The sequence below is a fragment of the Gobio gobio genome (genome assembly GCF_949357685.1).
Source record: "Gobio gobio genome assembly, chromosome: 5".
Taxonomy (NCBI): domain Eukaryota; kingdom Metazoa; phylum Chordata; class Actinopteri; order Cypriniformes; family Gobionidae; genus Gobio; species Gobio gobio.
In genome coordinates, this window is record NC_137101.1 from 42599401 (window position 1) to 42615107 (window position 15707).

At 36.0% G+C, this 15707-nt stretch overlaps 2 protein-coding genes across 2 annotated transcripts in view; both read left to right on the forward strand.

Annotated features, from left to right (window-relative positions):
- LOC307126546 (uncharacterized protein) overlaps positions 1-15707 on the forward strand; it is a gene marked incomplete at its 5' end in the record, with an annotated part of 1586879 nt that overhangs the window by 1106777 nt on the left and 464395 nt on the right. The gene's annotated exons all lie outside the window — the stretch shown is intronic.
- LOC307126305 (uncharacterized protein) overlaps positions 2008-15707 on the forward strand; it is a gene marked incomplete at its 3' end in the record, with an annotated part of 32586 nt that continues 18886 nt past the window's right edge. Inside the window, exons 1-2 of the mRNA XM_079816768.1 lie at positions 2008-2095; positions 3927-4059. Of these exons, the coding sequence (XP_079672894.1) occupies positions 3990-4059 (70 nt within the window). The 5' untranslated portion in view covers positions 2008-2095; positions 3927-3989. The remainder of the gene's footprint in view (positions 2096-3926; positions 4060-15707) is intronic.

A 15707-nucleotide genomic window follows, 5' to 3' on the forward strand; every position in this document is an offset into this window, starting at 1 on the left:
GGCGATTTGGCAAATGTCTCTCTTTTAATCAAACAGTACCTACAAAAGTTATTGCTACTGCTGACATTTTCTGAGAATCCACCAACAGAGTGGGAACCAAGATTATTGCTCATTTCAGCCCGCCACAGTTATCAGTTGGTCTGAAAATGAGGTGTGTTCGGTGCATTGTTGGCGCATTGCTATTTTGAGGCAACTGAAAATGACTGTGCTATTGACCAGCAAAAACCTGATCTAAAGCCACTAGTGCAGTTATTTTTTTGTTATTTAAAGAGCATGTTAGTAATATGTGCCTATATAGGTGGGTGTATAACATGTCTACACTCTGCTTGTTGCACACACAGGGATGCGCAGCAGCACATAAACAGTTTAAATTTAAAAAATAAAAGGATTCCTCTCTGGGAAAGAGTTAATTCTTTCCGCTTGCAAATTTCACCAGTTAAATAGTGCATACTGGTCTGTCACAGTGGCCTACTTAACCCTTGAGCGGTCTTCGTTATTTTTGACCGGATGTTGACATTTTAAAAATCACAGCTTCATCGCAATGGTACGAAACTTGGGGACTTTTATAACACCTGGAATGTGAACACGAAAAAATTGAGGGCATGATTCGAACAGGCTAAGTGTAAAACCTTTTTCAGACTCATGGTCTTCGGTCAAAAATGACCGACCATAGGAAATGAATGGGAAATGAATATAATTGTGATGACTAACAGTGATAAATATTTATGTATCGAAATCAGGCTCATATAAATGTCAGGAAACACGATTCGTATTCGTATGCTGATTATGGAACAATCGCAGTATTGGAATTCGGGGAGGAAAGACTTCCATAAATAATTTACCTAGACTAATTTAAAAAACCAATGGCAATTGATGAATGACAATAAAATACACCTGAAGTTCTGAATTGTCACATAATCACTCTACATCTTAAATATTGACACATCAGTATCTAAATGAAAATTACATACATCTGTATTTTTGATATTGATTACACCAATCTATATTACCAAGAGAATTGTGCAAAAGCCACCCTCCAGTCATGTTAGAAAGATTTGGGTAATGGTCCATCAGTTGCCTTTTAATCTGCACATTTATTTATTTTGTAATATTTCAATTGCACACATTGCATTTTTAAGTACTGAAGAAAGTAACCAGAATGCTAACATAAATATACAGTACCGGTCCAAAGTTTGGACACATTACTATATTTTGAAAGAAGTCTCTTATGCTCATCAAGCCTGTATTTATTTGATCAAAAGTACAGGAGAATTCTTTATATATATGTTGTGAAATATTATTACAATTTAGTTTTAATTTAAGTTTTCTATTTTAATATACTTTAAAATACAATTTATAATAATATTAATAATAATAATAATAATTAGTTTATTATTAATACAAAGCTGAATTTTCAGTATTACTACTCTAGTCTTCAGTGTTACTGATCCTTCAGAAATCATTCTAATCTGCTGATTTTATACTGGAAATAGTTGTGCTGCTTAATATTGTTTTATAACCTGTGACACTTTTTTTTGGAAGAAATTAATACTTTTATTCAGCAAAGGACGTGTTAAATTGATTTAAAAGTGATATTAAAGAATTATATTGTTAGAAAATCTTTCTATTTTGAATAAATGGTCTTGTTTGTATTGATAAATCAGCATATTAGAATTGTTTTCCAACGGATAATTTTAATACGCTGACTTGTTACTATACTCACTCACTCACTCACTCACTCTCTCTCTCTCTCTCTCTCTCTCTCTCTCTCTCTCTCTCTCTCTCTCTCTCTCTCTCTCTCTCTCTCTCTCTCTCTCTCTCTCTCTCTCTCTCTCTCTCTCTCTCTCTCTCTCTCTCTCTCATATTCATTCATTCATTCATTCATTCAATATATATATATATATATATATATATATATATATATATATATATATATATATATATATATATATATATATAATATATATATATATATATATTAGTCTCTATATGACTTATACAAGCTTTACAGGACTTTTATTTTGATATGACTGACGACGTGACCTCACAAGGCTGCGCCGCGCTCCTGCATCTGTTGTGATCCGGCTGAAGAAAGGTTTGTGTTTTTAAGCTATTTAAATCGATACACGTTCATGCATTTGTTATGGTTGAATTCAAAATTGCAATACTTAATCTAACAGTTATGAACGTTATTTTGTGTGAACAAAGTGCATCCACATACTAACTGAAAAGGTGCGTCTCAATTCTTGTGAATCAGTTTATCATAAACACGCATTTGTTCACTGACAATTTAGTGCAAAATGCAAAATCATTCATTGCCCGCGCGCTGATAACACAGGCTGGTGAAAACACGTGAGTGAGCAATGACTACTTTTACAAACCAAATGCTAATGAGATAATGAATGTTCTATCAATTTGAGTAAAAATGTGTTTTCTTTACCAAGAAAGTGGCCAGATGAAAACCACTTTCTGTTTCAAACGTTCACATAGCATCTTTAGGTGATAATAACATTTAAAAATTCAAAACAAGATTATGATTTATATAAAAACCGAGCGCCCAGGGAAGAAAATAGCCTATTTATTCATTATGATGTTTTTGAATGTTAAAAACATGCAAGTGTCATAAGTAGACCTCAGACAACAGTAAACAACAACAACAACAAAAAAGCCTCCTTTAACAAAAACATTAATGGCATTAATAAAAACACTTACTTTGTAATTTTAAGAACACTTTAAAGAAGAAAGAGTCACATATTATATTATCAATTTTACTTGTAGGCATAAAATATTTTATTCAACCCAAAGCCCTGTTGAGTAAGATCACCACGACCTATTGATAGGTAAAGGCATAGATATAAATAGCTCACTATGACCTTGCTCTTTGTATAATGCCAGAGTTATGCTTCAAGTTTTAAACAATTAATCAAAATCACATTCATTTTTAACACACTGAATTTCTTGTCTTGCGCATACTATTAATCCATTGCATTAATATAATATCTGTGTAAAACTGCAAAATAGTACTGTAAAGATGATTTGAAAAACAATTTGCACATGACACCTCTTGTATTAGACTACAGAAAATTACATTCAGATTCAAGACATCTTTGTTGTATGGAATTGATTGTCTTGTGCATGCTGTAAATCCATTGCTAAAATCTATCTGCATATCGCTGTTGTCAAACTTGGGACGTCGCCGCTGAAAGTTTTTAGACAGCGATCAGCTGTAAAATGGCTTTGTCCTGCTCTGTTTTTGTTGACTGAGTAAAGCAATTGAAAGGTTTTTTTAAAAGCTCCCCTGGGGTCAATGTGTAAGCGTGACAGAAGTTTGATGCTGTCGTGTGAGAACAAGCAACAGCCGGCATTTTTCCTCCTCCCGAGTGCCTCATCCTCTTAACCACCTCATGAAAATTATCAGAATCGATGGCTTGCGTTTCTTCCCCAATGCAAAAACCACCACAGGTTCATCAATGCCATCAAAATTATGTGATGTTTGTTTATCACAAAGTAGATAAGGATAACTAGGATGCCGGGTGTTTTAGTTTTGCTGATGTATCGTATTCTGCAGAAAAGGGAGACTGACATTTATCAGAGTTTGGAAAGATAGGCGGTGCATATCGCACATTGCGTAAAATTGAAAAATTTACTTTTCAATACCGACCAGATACAATACTGATTTTGGCAAGAATTGCCACTTACTGCATTTTCAAATGTACATAAATGCATGAATATGAAGTGTCTGTATAATTTGTTCTGTTAATTTGATGTGCTAGTTTTGAGTGTTTTTAGTCTAATCAGATGATGTTAGTCCATTAACTCTCTCTGACTCTTACCAGTGACTGAACTACTGATCTAGAGCTGATTGAGACACTCAGAGATTTAGTTTGGATTAATTTATCTTTGTTAATTACTCTCATCTTAAACAGGACAAACACCCAGAAAAACTCCTGTTGAAGCGACTGAGATCCACGTGACGCACTATTATAAAGATGGCGTTTATTAAAGAGGAGAGTGAAGAAACATTCAGAGTGAAAAATGAAGATACTGAAGAACAAACAGGTTGGTTTCATTCTCAAAACTGAACTCAGTCATTTGATCCTTATTAAAATGTCCAGCTCTACAGAAGCTATTGATTTTTTTGAAGAATATCATAGGAGTGTTCTAATTAAAGGAGTTTTATTTGACATTGAGTGGGTCAGAGATGTTGAAAATTGTCTGTCAGTGAGATATGATATAAATCAAGATATAGCATTACTCATGATGCCGATTGCTGATAGCCGAGAGGTAAGTATGTGCCGAGATTCAGTGTCAAAGGCTGCTGTTAAGTCAAGCATGATGATTTCAGGAAGAAAACCAGAATCAGCAGACATTAGGAGGTCATTAGTCATTTTTACCAATGCTGTTTCAGTACTGTGGCCTGACCGAAAGCCAGATTGATAGGGATCAGGAAGATTGTTAGCAGAGAGATGAGCTAAGGAAGATTAGATTTACAAAAAAGAAGATTAGGTATAGGTCTTCTTAACTGTAAGTTAAAAAAAAAAAAATCTATAACAGAACTAGCATGTAATGTATTTTTGTGGTATTGAATACAATTTAAATTACTAGCTGTACCAGACAGTGGAATTTTTAGACATTACTTTAGTCTTCAGTGTCATATGATCCTTGAGAAATCATTCTAACATAATGATCTGGTGCTGAAGAATCATTATCATCAATGTCTGTACTCCAATCTTTTCCACAGTATAGGAGTGTGTGATAATACAAATATTCTTTAGAAAAAGCCACCCGTCCACCTTTGGGAATAAAAGAGCAACTTCTCCAAAGATTGGTCCCAGTTCATAACTAGACTGAAAACATCAAAATGTTCCCTGTTCTGTATGTGTCCACGAACACAAATGTGCTCAGTTCTTCTTCAGAGGAGATCCTGGTTACAAATATAAGAGAGAGGAGGAAATTACACGTGTAAAATAATTTTTTACTGTCCATCATACTATAATTTAGATTAAATATTTGTAAGCAATAGCTTATCATTAAAATATTAAAACATTTTAGTTGGACTGTAAACTAAATTATGCCATATTCTTATTTTTACAATCACTTTGGCACTAATTTCAGAACCTTGTCGTCATTTTTCAAAACTCTAGTCACAAAACTCAAAACGCTCATCACTTGTAACAGGCTGTCCAATGTTCAAAACATTGAACATTTTAAATTTTTTTGCTGTGACATCTTTTTTAAAACCAGTATAAAAATGACGGCAGCAGAAAATATATAATAAATATGTAAAAAAAATTAAAGTACCGCTTACATTAGGGCTGCACGATTAATCGGAATCGAACCGCAATCGCGATTTGGCTTATGTGCGATTATGAAAGCGCAAAGGCTGCGATTTTAATGAAATAAATAAATGCCCAGCGTGTCAGTGAAGAGCGGCTCTGTGATCAGGAGTAAACGCTGCTCCATCTGAAAGCACTGCGAGTTTGAGCAACGTGTCAAACATCTTCACAAACTAGTAATGTTAAGTGTTCATAAACCTGTTGTCCAACCAAATACAATGTTTAATAACATGTTTTAACCAAGCGGCAACCTCCCGCAGTTTCTCTTGAAGCCAATACGGAAGTGCCTCAAACTGCAATTCATCGACTGGCCGCTAGGGACAGGCTCCAGAAGGGAGCAGAATCTCATTGAGCCCCATGTTAAAATGGCCAACTTTAGAGCAGAATAAAACATGTTTAGAGCCTGGTACAAATTGTGCTTTTGGTCTATACGGCTCATTTTGCCCTTCATGACAACTGTGAGGGGGGTGAATTTTTTTATAACTCATTCGTTTACATTATATAAAGCCTTAAAGTTCTGCATAATTAAGGGCGTGGCCACTTTGAGTGACAGGTGGATAGCCATTTATCTGCTGTCTGTTAGTCATCGCGTCACTTAAGCTCCGCCCACGTCCCGCCTTTTTGCCCATTTTCTGTTATCCGGGAGTGACGCGCTTCCAAGATGGCAACGGCCATCTCGTCCCTACTTTGCGCTTCAGAACGGCTCATCAGAATCCTTTGGGTGACGTCACGGACACTACGTCCATATTTTTTTTACAGTCTATGGTTTTAACTCACTTCATATCGTCAGTTGAGCTGATGTGGCTTCTTATCACAGAATGTCAATCAGCACTGCATACTTTTATTATTATGAAAATATCCGAGAAAGCTTGAAGAACTCAAATACACCATAACTTGTTGCAGAAGTATTATCTTCATGTTCAATCAGTCAAAGCGTTTCTAACTTCGTTTTATTCAGCATATAGCGCAAGCTTCACATTAGGGATTTCCCATAGGGATTTCATGAAAACAAACGATTACTTCTCTCGCGCAAATGTTCCGTTTCTGCTCGAGGGCGCCCTCTGTTTTTCTTCAATGTACAGGAGTTTTAATCCCCACAGTGGCTGCATACGAGGCTCATATTTCATATTAAAGACAGATTTTAAGAAATTGATATCACAGAAAAAAGCACAGATTTGTATAATAATAATTGTTTTTTACAATAAATCCTTAGACCTTTCTAATGAGTTTGTCATAGGCTGTCTGCATACTAACAGGTAACCCATCATTTTTAGTTTTCTGTAAAATATAAATATTATTATACTGTTATATTTATTCTTAAATGCTCTATTTAAATTTTTTAATAATAAATGTTATTGTAATAGTAATATTTCTTATTTTTATTTAGCAATAATAATAATCATAATCATTATTATTATTAGTCAAATATTAATATATAAACACAAAATGTTATATACACACTTTTCATTTGTAAAAATTAATAAATAAGAATAATCGCATTTTAAAGCGCAATCACAATTTTAAACAGAATTACCCAAATCGTGCAGCCCTAGCTTACATCAAAGAATCTTGCTTGCAGTCACTGGTGCGAATGGTTTCCTCCCTGGTAAAAAGGTGGTTTTAATTTGAGGGGTAGTCGATTTACATAATGAAGTGATTATGGTATTATTTATGGTATTTTATTTACAAAGATATACAAGTAAAAACAAAAATGGCAAGTCGCTGTCATTAACAGACTATGGGGGCTGACTAAGTTCAACCAGCTAAGTTAATTAATTCTCACATTTAAAAAAAAAATGACACATGAAGTGTGTTAAGCACATCAGACTACACACTTAGTAGTAGTGTTAGACATAATTTGTGTAATTTTTGTACATATTCCTTCAAAAGCCCTATTCGCACGGGATTAGTATTATGTGATACTGTCTGATACCAGAGCTGTCTCTTTATTGAACTCAAACCCCCGTTGATCCACTTCCCTCATAAACTGCTAACTCTCCTACCTCACATCTTCCTTCACTTTGTTATTTGCACTACCGACTGTTTATCACAGTAACAACTGTTTACATATGCATCTTGCACTGCCATATCTTAACTGGATTATGCTCATTTGCACTGCCGACTGTATTTATAGTACCAATGTTTACATTTGCATTTTGCACCGTACTTCTAACTGTAATATGCAACCACTTTCCACTGCACTTTTACACTTTTCTCCGGATAGCTCTGTCCATAATTTATTGCACTACCCTAATCCACTGCTATTCCTCATATTAGCCTAACATATTATTGTATACCTCTATCTGTAAAATTCTGTTTATAGTAATAGCCATCTGTATATTGTATTCATAGTACATATTCACCTGTAAATTCTGTTTATAGTAATAGCCATCTGTATATTTATTCACTGTACATATTCACCTGTAAATTCAGTTCTGTTTATAGTAATAACGTCTCTCTATTTATACATATTTATACATATTCAGTACATATCCATGTCCTGCACTTACGCATCCATTGTATATCCTGCACTTGCTGCTATTGCACTTCTGGTTAGACCTAAACTGCATTTCGTTGCCTTGTACTTGTACTTGTGTAATGACAATAAAGTTGAATCTAATCTAATCTAATCTAATGTGGGGTGATTTGTAATAATTGCAGAGAATGTCTGTGATCTTAATCCCGTGCGAATCGGCCATGTCTGTAATTTGTAAAGTAAAAATTCCCCCTCACATGACCTACCATATTTCGCCAAACACCGAGGTCCTGTGATAATATTAGTCCCGTGCAAATCGGCATCTCTGTGATTTGGCCAGGATTAGGCGGATCGTATATCATTTTTGCAAGGTTTTTGTTTCCTGTGCGCATTTTTATCTTTATCTTTCACGAAGAATGGAGCTAGGCTGCATATAATGCACACCGTTATGAATTCCCGTGCGGCCGCGTGGATTATACTTTCACTTTAGAATTAGCATTCAATCAATTTACTCCCAAATTGGTGCTGTGTTTAATATTATTCTTAATGAAAAAAACAAAAACAGAACACTACAATGACAACTCGCTTAAATGGGCGCTTTTACGTTTAGCTTTGAAACTGAATCTTCCGCCGTATATTGTTATTATATTTCTCAGTTCAGTTTTTAATTTTAGTGTCTGTTCTCTAACTGAACGAAATTATTTTTATTACTATAAAACAATCTAAATGATATCGATACGACTGTTTATAATTTCATACAGCTATATCTATAACGAAAAAACATTTACAAGTCTTGACATCATATCCGGGAGATAAGTCAGTAAATTCGAGTAAAATCACAGGCTTTGCTTATCCAGTGTGAATGCGCCATGCTAAATTCAGATGTGGGGGAGTAATTTATAAATCACACGAGGTCCCCAGATAATACTTACCCCGTGCGAATAGGGCTTAAGAGTGTAGTTTGTGAGGAACTATTGAACTGAGTATCATTTGCATCAGTGAAATAAAATGATGTCCCTCTGGGGAAGAATATATACAATGAGAAAAGCAAAGGACATGGTACTGAGCCCTGTGGCACTCCATACTTGTGTTGGGGACACAGTTTTAGACCCAGAGACCAGATATGTTGAATAGAGACCAGATATGTTGAATGAAGACCAGGAGTCAAGAGTTAGATTACTTAAAGAAATTTACTGAAGAATAGTTTGCAGTTTCATCAGCAGAAGCCAGCGTCAGAGTCTCTCGTGGAATCGCAGGCCAGACTCTAACTCACAGAGAATTTTGCCCCACCAGTTATACTGGTTACAAGGACATTGATTACATCAACAATAACAGATGGCCTAAGCCTTAATTCGCTACGGAGACCTAAAAGTCTAAACATTTGTCACACATGTATAGATATGCCGGAATGGCGTAGTTTAGTCGGGATGCTCGTCACAACATCAATCCCACAAGGGTAAGATTGGCCTCGGACGTCGTAAAGGGCGCCTGCCTGTCGGGAGGGGGGTCAGGCCCCGATCAGATAGCTCCAACAAACCTGCGCAGAACTTGTAAAGATGCACACACATACAAGCACTAGGGCATCACACTCTAGTTAATGTCAGGGGATTATGAACGCTTATCTAGAGAACACTCAATACCCAAACAACGACTCCGTCATAACTATCGCGAGAGGGAGCCATGCATGGCTGGAGGTCAACCCCAGAGCATCTGGGGAGACTAGTTTTAATACTACAAAATCATCCTCAAACTAAATATATAAAGGTATGAAATCACACAGAATTACAATCATCTCTAGATTACATATGAAAGCAGAGAAAGAGATATTTATTTTGATTATCCTTGATTATTCAGGTCATGGATATAATAAAAAGAATAATTGAAAAGGATAGGTGTATAAAAGAAGAGACAGGTATCTGACCTGCCGCTTCACCTGCTGCTTCACTTGGGTTTGATGAGATAAGATGAGATTAACCCATGCTAATGCTTGTCCACAAGTGCCAGTATACATAATTCTCAAGCTATCCAAGAGAATAGTGTGGCCTATGTTGTTAAAAGTTTTAATAACACTTGGGCTGGACCAGGATATTTGAATATAAGTTTGATGGGTTGGTATTCAATTTTCAAATTTGGGATTCGAATATTATTATTTATTTCTATTTTTTGTGCACACCTGGCATCCCCCTCGAAACGGTTCTCATTCGCACTTGCATATGTTTACACTATAAAATCTAGTGAAATACTCTAATATACTTAATAAATATATTTGCTTCTTAGTGTCTCCTGCATTTGAGTATTCTCTGTCTAGAGCGCAAAACTGCATGAGCTTATATGGAAGAATTGCATGCCTTAGCTTGCATTTTGGGTTAAGCTGTGTTCTTTTGACATTGTGAAAAATAGAATAATAGAATCAAAATGTATTATCCTTTGTACCCGTTAGGGATGTGACGGTGAGAAAATGTTCCCTCATCGTCACATTGCAGTGCTTGTGCACTGTGAGCGGCTGTGATCAAATGCAGCCGTGGCAAGTTTACTCTCGGTTTGCCAATTCGGAGAATATGTTCAGCCCCTTCCCTTCGAAGCTTCGGTAGTAATCAACATCAAATATTCGAAGCTCAAAAAATGGTATTCGGACCAGCCCTAAATAACTCTAGAAAAAATGATGTAGCCATGATCATGATTTGTCGTTTTAAATGCAGTTTTTGTGCTTAAATCCTGACTCATTTTTTATTATCCTGCAAAACTGAACATAGTTCTTCAAATATTATAGATATGACACCTTTTTCGGTAGCTTAGTGCATATAGGATATAGCATACATGTTGGTAGGGATGAAACGGTATGGAAATTTAACATCACGATTATAGTGACCCAAATTATCACGGTTATCAATATTATCACGGTTTTGTTCAAACGAGATGAAAGTATTAAAAAAGAACAGATGCACACACTTAAAACATTTCAACAAGTTTTATATTTGAAATTCAACAAACAACAAATAACTAAAGCAGCTCTATGCACTTTTTTAATCTAGATTCTTTGGGATTTCCTTCCTTAATGCACTGAAAAAAAATGATTATGGCCCGATTAAATAAAGCATAATTAATTTGTGCTCGTTTAAATAATTTCAATTTAGTTTTTTGATTTTAATTTAAAACAATTATTTGGTTCTATCGGAATTGCATGTGTTTTTGTTTAAATTGAGATAAAATAAATTGATTGCAACCACTTACGATAAAAAAATTTAGTAAATTCAACTAATCTTTTTTTCAGTGTGGCCATCGTCAATAGCAACGCATAATGCATAAATATTAATTTGTAAATATAATCTCTAATATTATCTCTGTAAATATATTCTCAAGCAATATTCTCATCAGTGTTCAGCAATGATGCATTTAAATATAGCATATTGTGTGTAAGAGCCCAAACAGTATCCTAGTGAAATAATGCATATCCATATTTCCATATGATTTGACAGTTTATTTTATTAAATATCAAAATGTGTGCATCATACCTGACACCTAAATTAACACTTTACAGACAGTTTTATGACTGTCATTCTCTTCAAATGCTATTTAAGTTTGAAACGTGTATAACGTTACCAATGTTGTAACTTTAGAGACGGTCCCTAAATTCGGGAGTGTTATGCCAGTCATATCAGATGCGCTGCTGTGGTTCTGCTGTGTTTGTTTAACCCCTTAAGCCCTGAAGGCATTTTTAGAGATTTTTTGTCTGAATGACATACACAGATTTAAAGACTCATAACTTCAAAACTACAACAAGGAGAGTCAAAAAGTATATGTCATGTGTTAGCAAACTTTCTATATTTTTAGAAAATATAAATTTTATTACATTTGGACAATCTATTGCTGAGAAACTGCTGATAAAAGACAAAAAAAATTGTATTTTTTTTTATTTATAATTTTTCATATTTTTCTTATTTTACATGCAATAACTCAGGAAGACAATACGGTAGCAGGTTAATTCTTTTTTGGTGATGTTCCCCTATATGTGGTCTACATCTGGATCAAATTTTGTGGTGATAGCATAAAGTAGTCCAAAGTTACAGCATTTGGAACAAAGGTAGCCTTTTTGTTCAGACCTTGCCTCCCGAAAGCATTTTTAAAACTGTTGTTTTCTGAGTGACATACACCAATTTAAAGACTCATAACTCCAAAACTACAGCAAGGAGAGTCAAAAGGTAGGTATCATTTGTTAGAACACGCTTAATATTTTTAGAAAATATACATATTTATTACATTTGGACAATCTAATGCTGAGAAACCACTGATAAAAGACAAAACATTATTTATTTATTTTTAATAATTTTACATATTTTTCTATATTACATGCAATAACTAAGGAAGACAATATGGTAGCAGGAAAATTCTTTTTTTTGGTGATGTTCCCCTATATGTGGACTGCATCTGGATCAAATTTTGTGGTGATAGCATAAAGTAGTCAAAAGTTACAGCATTTGGAACAAAGGTAGCCTTTTTGTTCAGTCCTTGACACCCGGAAAGCATTTTTAAAACTGTTGTTTTCTGAGTGACATACACCAATTTAAAGACTCATAACTCCAAAACTACAGCAAGTAGAGTCAAAAGGTAGGTATCATTTGTTAGAACACACTTTATATTTTTAGAAAATATAAATTGTTATTACATTTGAACAATTTAATGCTGAGAAACTACTGATAAAAGACAAAACATTATTTATTTATTTTTAATAATTTTACATATTTTTCTTGTTTTACAAGCAATAACTAAGGAAGACAATATGGTAGCAGGAAGAAATTTTTAGTTCAAAGTAGTCAAAAGTTACAGCATTTGGAACAAAGGTAGCCTTTTTGTTTAGCTTTGTGTCCAAAAAAACTCCAAACAAGTGTTTCCATTTTATGTCATTTTATTGTACAGACAGAACCATGCTGGCTTTAACATTTCACTTGTCAAGTGTTCAATAAAACTCTCCAATTGATTGATTCAAATCATGTTTTTGTTTTCTTGAAAAACAACTATTTACACAGATAACACTATTGCATATTACATTATAATAACTATATATAACAACAATTATTTGTGAAATAATGAAGAATGTGAATTGGAATTTTTTGGGCTTGTGTGCCAGTCCTGGAAACAGTTGCTGCTTGGCACATTTCTTGTCAACCTAGTTTTCTGGGCCCTTGTGCCAGTCCTGGAAACAGTTCCTGCTTGTCACAAAGCAAAGTGCCACGTTACACTTTGTGCAGGAAACTGGTGTTTTATTGTGGCACCTCACACACCTCACTCGTCCGTGAGTGCGGTGTTCTTGCAAATATGCAGGCATGCACATCTGTGAAGGCTGTTGTGGAGTTGTTTCTGGTTGGCCTGCTTCAAGAAGCTCCTTCATGAGCTTCTCCCGGAATGCTTTCTGGGTCAGTGGCAGCAAAGCGTTGGCCTCCATTTGCTCCTTATGCATGATGAATGCATTCACAATGGCAATGTCCAAGAGATGCTGAAAAAGCTTCTTGTACCACTTCCGGGTCTTATGTAGCACATTATAGTACCCGATCAGTGCATCAGACTGATCGACACCTCCCATGTACTTGTTGTACTCAAGAATAGACCCAGGAATGGGTATGGTCTTCCTCGTCCACTGACACTTGTCCACCTTCACTCTCCTGCTGACAGTGTCTCCTTCATATGCCGTGTTCATTGAGGAACACATGACCACCTCCCTGGTGTCCATCCATTTAACGAAAAGAAGGCCATCTTTCCGTAGCCATCTGATGGTTCCCCTTTCAGCCTTTTTGGGCATGTCATTTTCCCTCGTCTTAGGAAAGCCCTTCCTGGTTGTTCGGATTGTGCCACATGCGCTCGTCTGTAGCCCTGCTAGGTCTTTAAAAAGATCTGGACTAGTATAGAAATTATCAACATACAATTTGTATCCAGTGCCTAGCAGGGTAAAATCTAACAGGGACATGACAGTGTCATAACTGAGCCCTTTGTCGCTGTGTGTGGCCCTTTTCCCCTCGTACACAGAGAAATTCCATGTGTATCCGGAGAGTGAGTCAGCCAAAACAAAAAGCTTAAAGCCCCACCTAGTAGGCTTGGACTTCATGAACTGCTTGAGCCCAATGTGGGATTTGGTTGCAACCATCCTCTCATCAATCGAAACCTGCTGATTCGGCTGGTAAAAGGTCTTGCAGGCAGTGATGAGGTCTGTGTAGAGAGGCTTTATTTTGTACAGGGGGTCGTACTCTTCAGTTCCCTTCTTCAGCTGGTTCTCTTCATCCCCCTGTAAATCGCACAAATGCAGGGTCCATGTAATGCACAAAAATCAATCCCGTGACATCACCGAAGATGGGAAACTAAAATCATAACCCAGCTTTTTGGACCAGTAATCACTGAGTTCTTTGACCTTCACGAGGCCCATGTAAATGACCAAAGACAAGTAACAGTTAAACTCATCCAAGGTGAGAGTTTTCCATCTGTATCTTTTCCCACTGTTGGACAATTTTTCTCCTTGTGCATTGGTGTTGGCTATGATCTCCAAGACCACACGGTTGCTGAAAAACAACTAAAACAGCTGGATTGGAGAATACAGCTCATCAGAAATTAGCTGTGGTCCCGGAGGCCGCTTAGGTGCAAAGCTGGGCATTGGTGGGGCCTCATCTTCGTCGGAAAGATTGTGCCACATGTCCATTTGTTCTTTTGAATGGACAGCAGATCTGGACCTTTTTTGGCGTTTGGTACTTTTCTTAGTTTGGAGGCATGTTGTATGGTGGCACTGGAGGATTTTAAACCAACACGGCACCTGGTTACCCTGGCACCTGAGGACAGGCTCTTTGGGGGCAGAGGGGATTTCGATGTTGATCCTGCTGATGCCTTTGAAGTGCTGGGGGCTTGGGGCTTGGGCCTTGGGCGTTTTCTCAGACATCGAGGCTGCTGCTCTTCATCAGAGGACTCTCTAAAAAATTATCAATAAAAAAAAAATCAGTAACTGTCTCTAAAATGTTATCAATAAAAAAATAGCAGTAATACCTTCTAAAAAGGTATCAATACAATAATCAGTAACTGTCTCTAAAATGTTATCAATAAAAAATAGCAGTAATACCTTCTAAAAAGGTATCAATACAAAAATCAGTAACTGTCTCTAAAATGTTATCAATAAAAAAATCAGTAACTGTCTTTTAGTGATCAAAAAAACATCAGTAGCTGACTAAAAAAAGTTAGCAATAAAACATATCAGTAACAGTCTCTAAAAAGTTAGCAATAAAAATATTAGTAATACTCTGAAAAGTTATTTCTGAATACTATCAGTAAACTTTACAATCAGTCAAAGTTATCAATGAAGACTTACTAAACTGTAAAAACTTAGTTTTGTGTTATACACTTTTCAATACATCTATATCTACGTGATTTGACAAAATAATTGTAATTATTACTTACTTTTCAGCAACAGGATCAATTCCCTTAAGAAAATCATCCTCTTCATAGGAGTCAACGCTGCTCTCACTGCTTTCAAGGTCCTCTTGTATATCCTGGTCTTGATCTAGACTCTCCAAAACATGTTCTAAAGTAAATCTCCTCTGAAAAGCCATATTCTGACTGAATAAAATATTGCCAATAACCAATGTTGGCCACAGAATTGCTGTGCGCTCCCACTGGAATGCCTCTCCTCAGTTTGCGCTCCGCTGCAAAAACGCACCGCTTATATAAACGCGTTGCAGTTCGCGTCTCTATGCACGGTGTGATTGGCTTGCCCAATCGTTGTTTTCATCTCGACTCCAACATCCATTGGTACAGTTTATCAACCTTTATCAAGATCAAAGAGCAGCGCGTCTCGGTGCACCACCCGATTGGTTCGTCATCTTGCCCAAATATAGAGATAGGCGTGACGTTGCTAGGCCTGACTG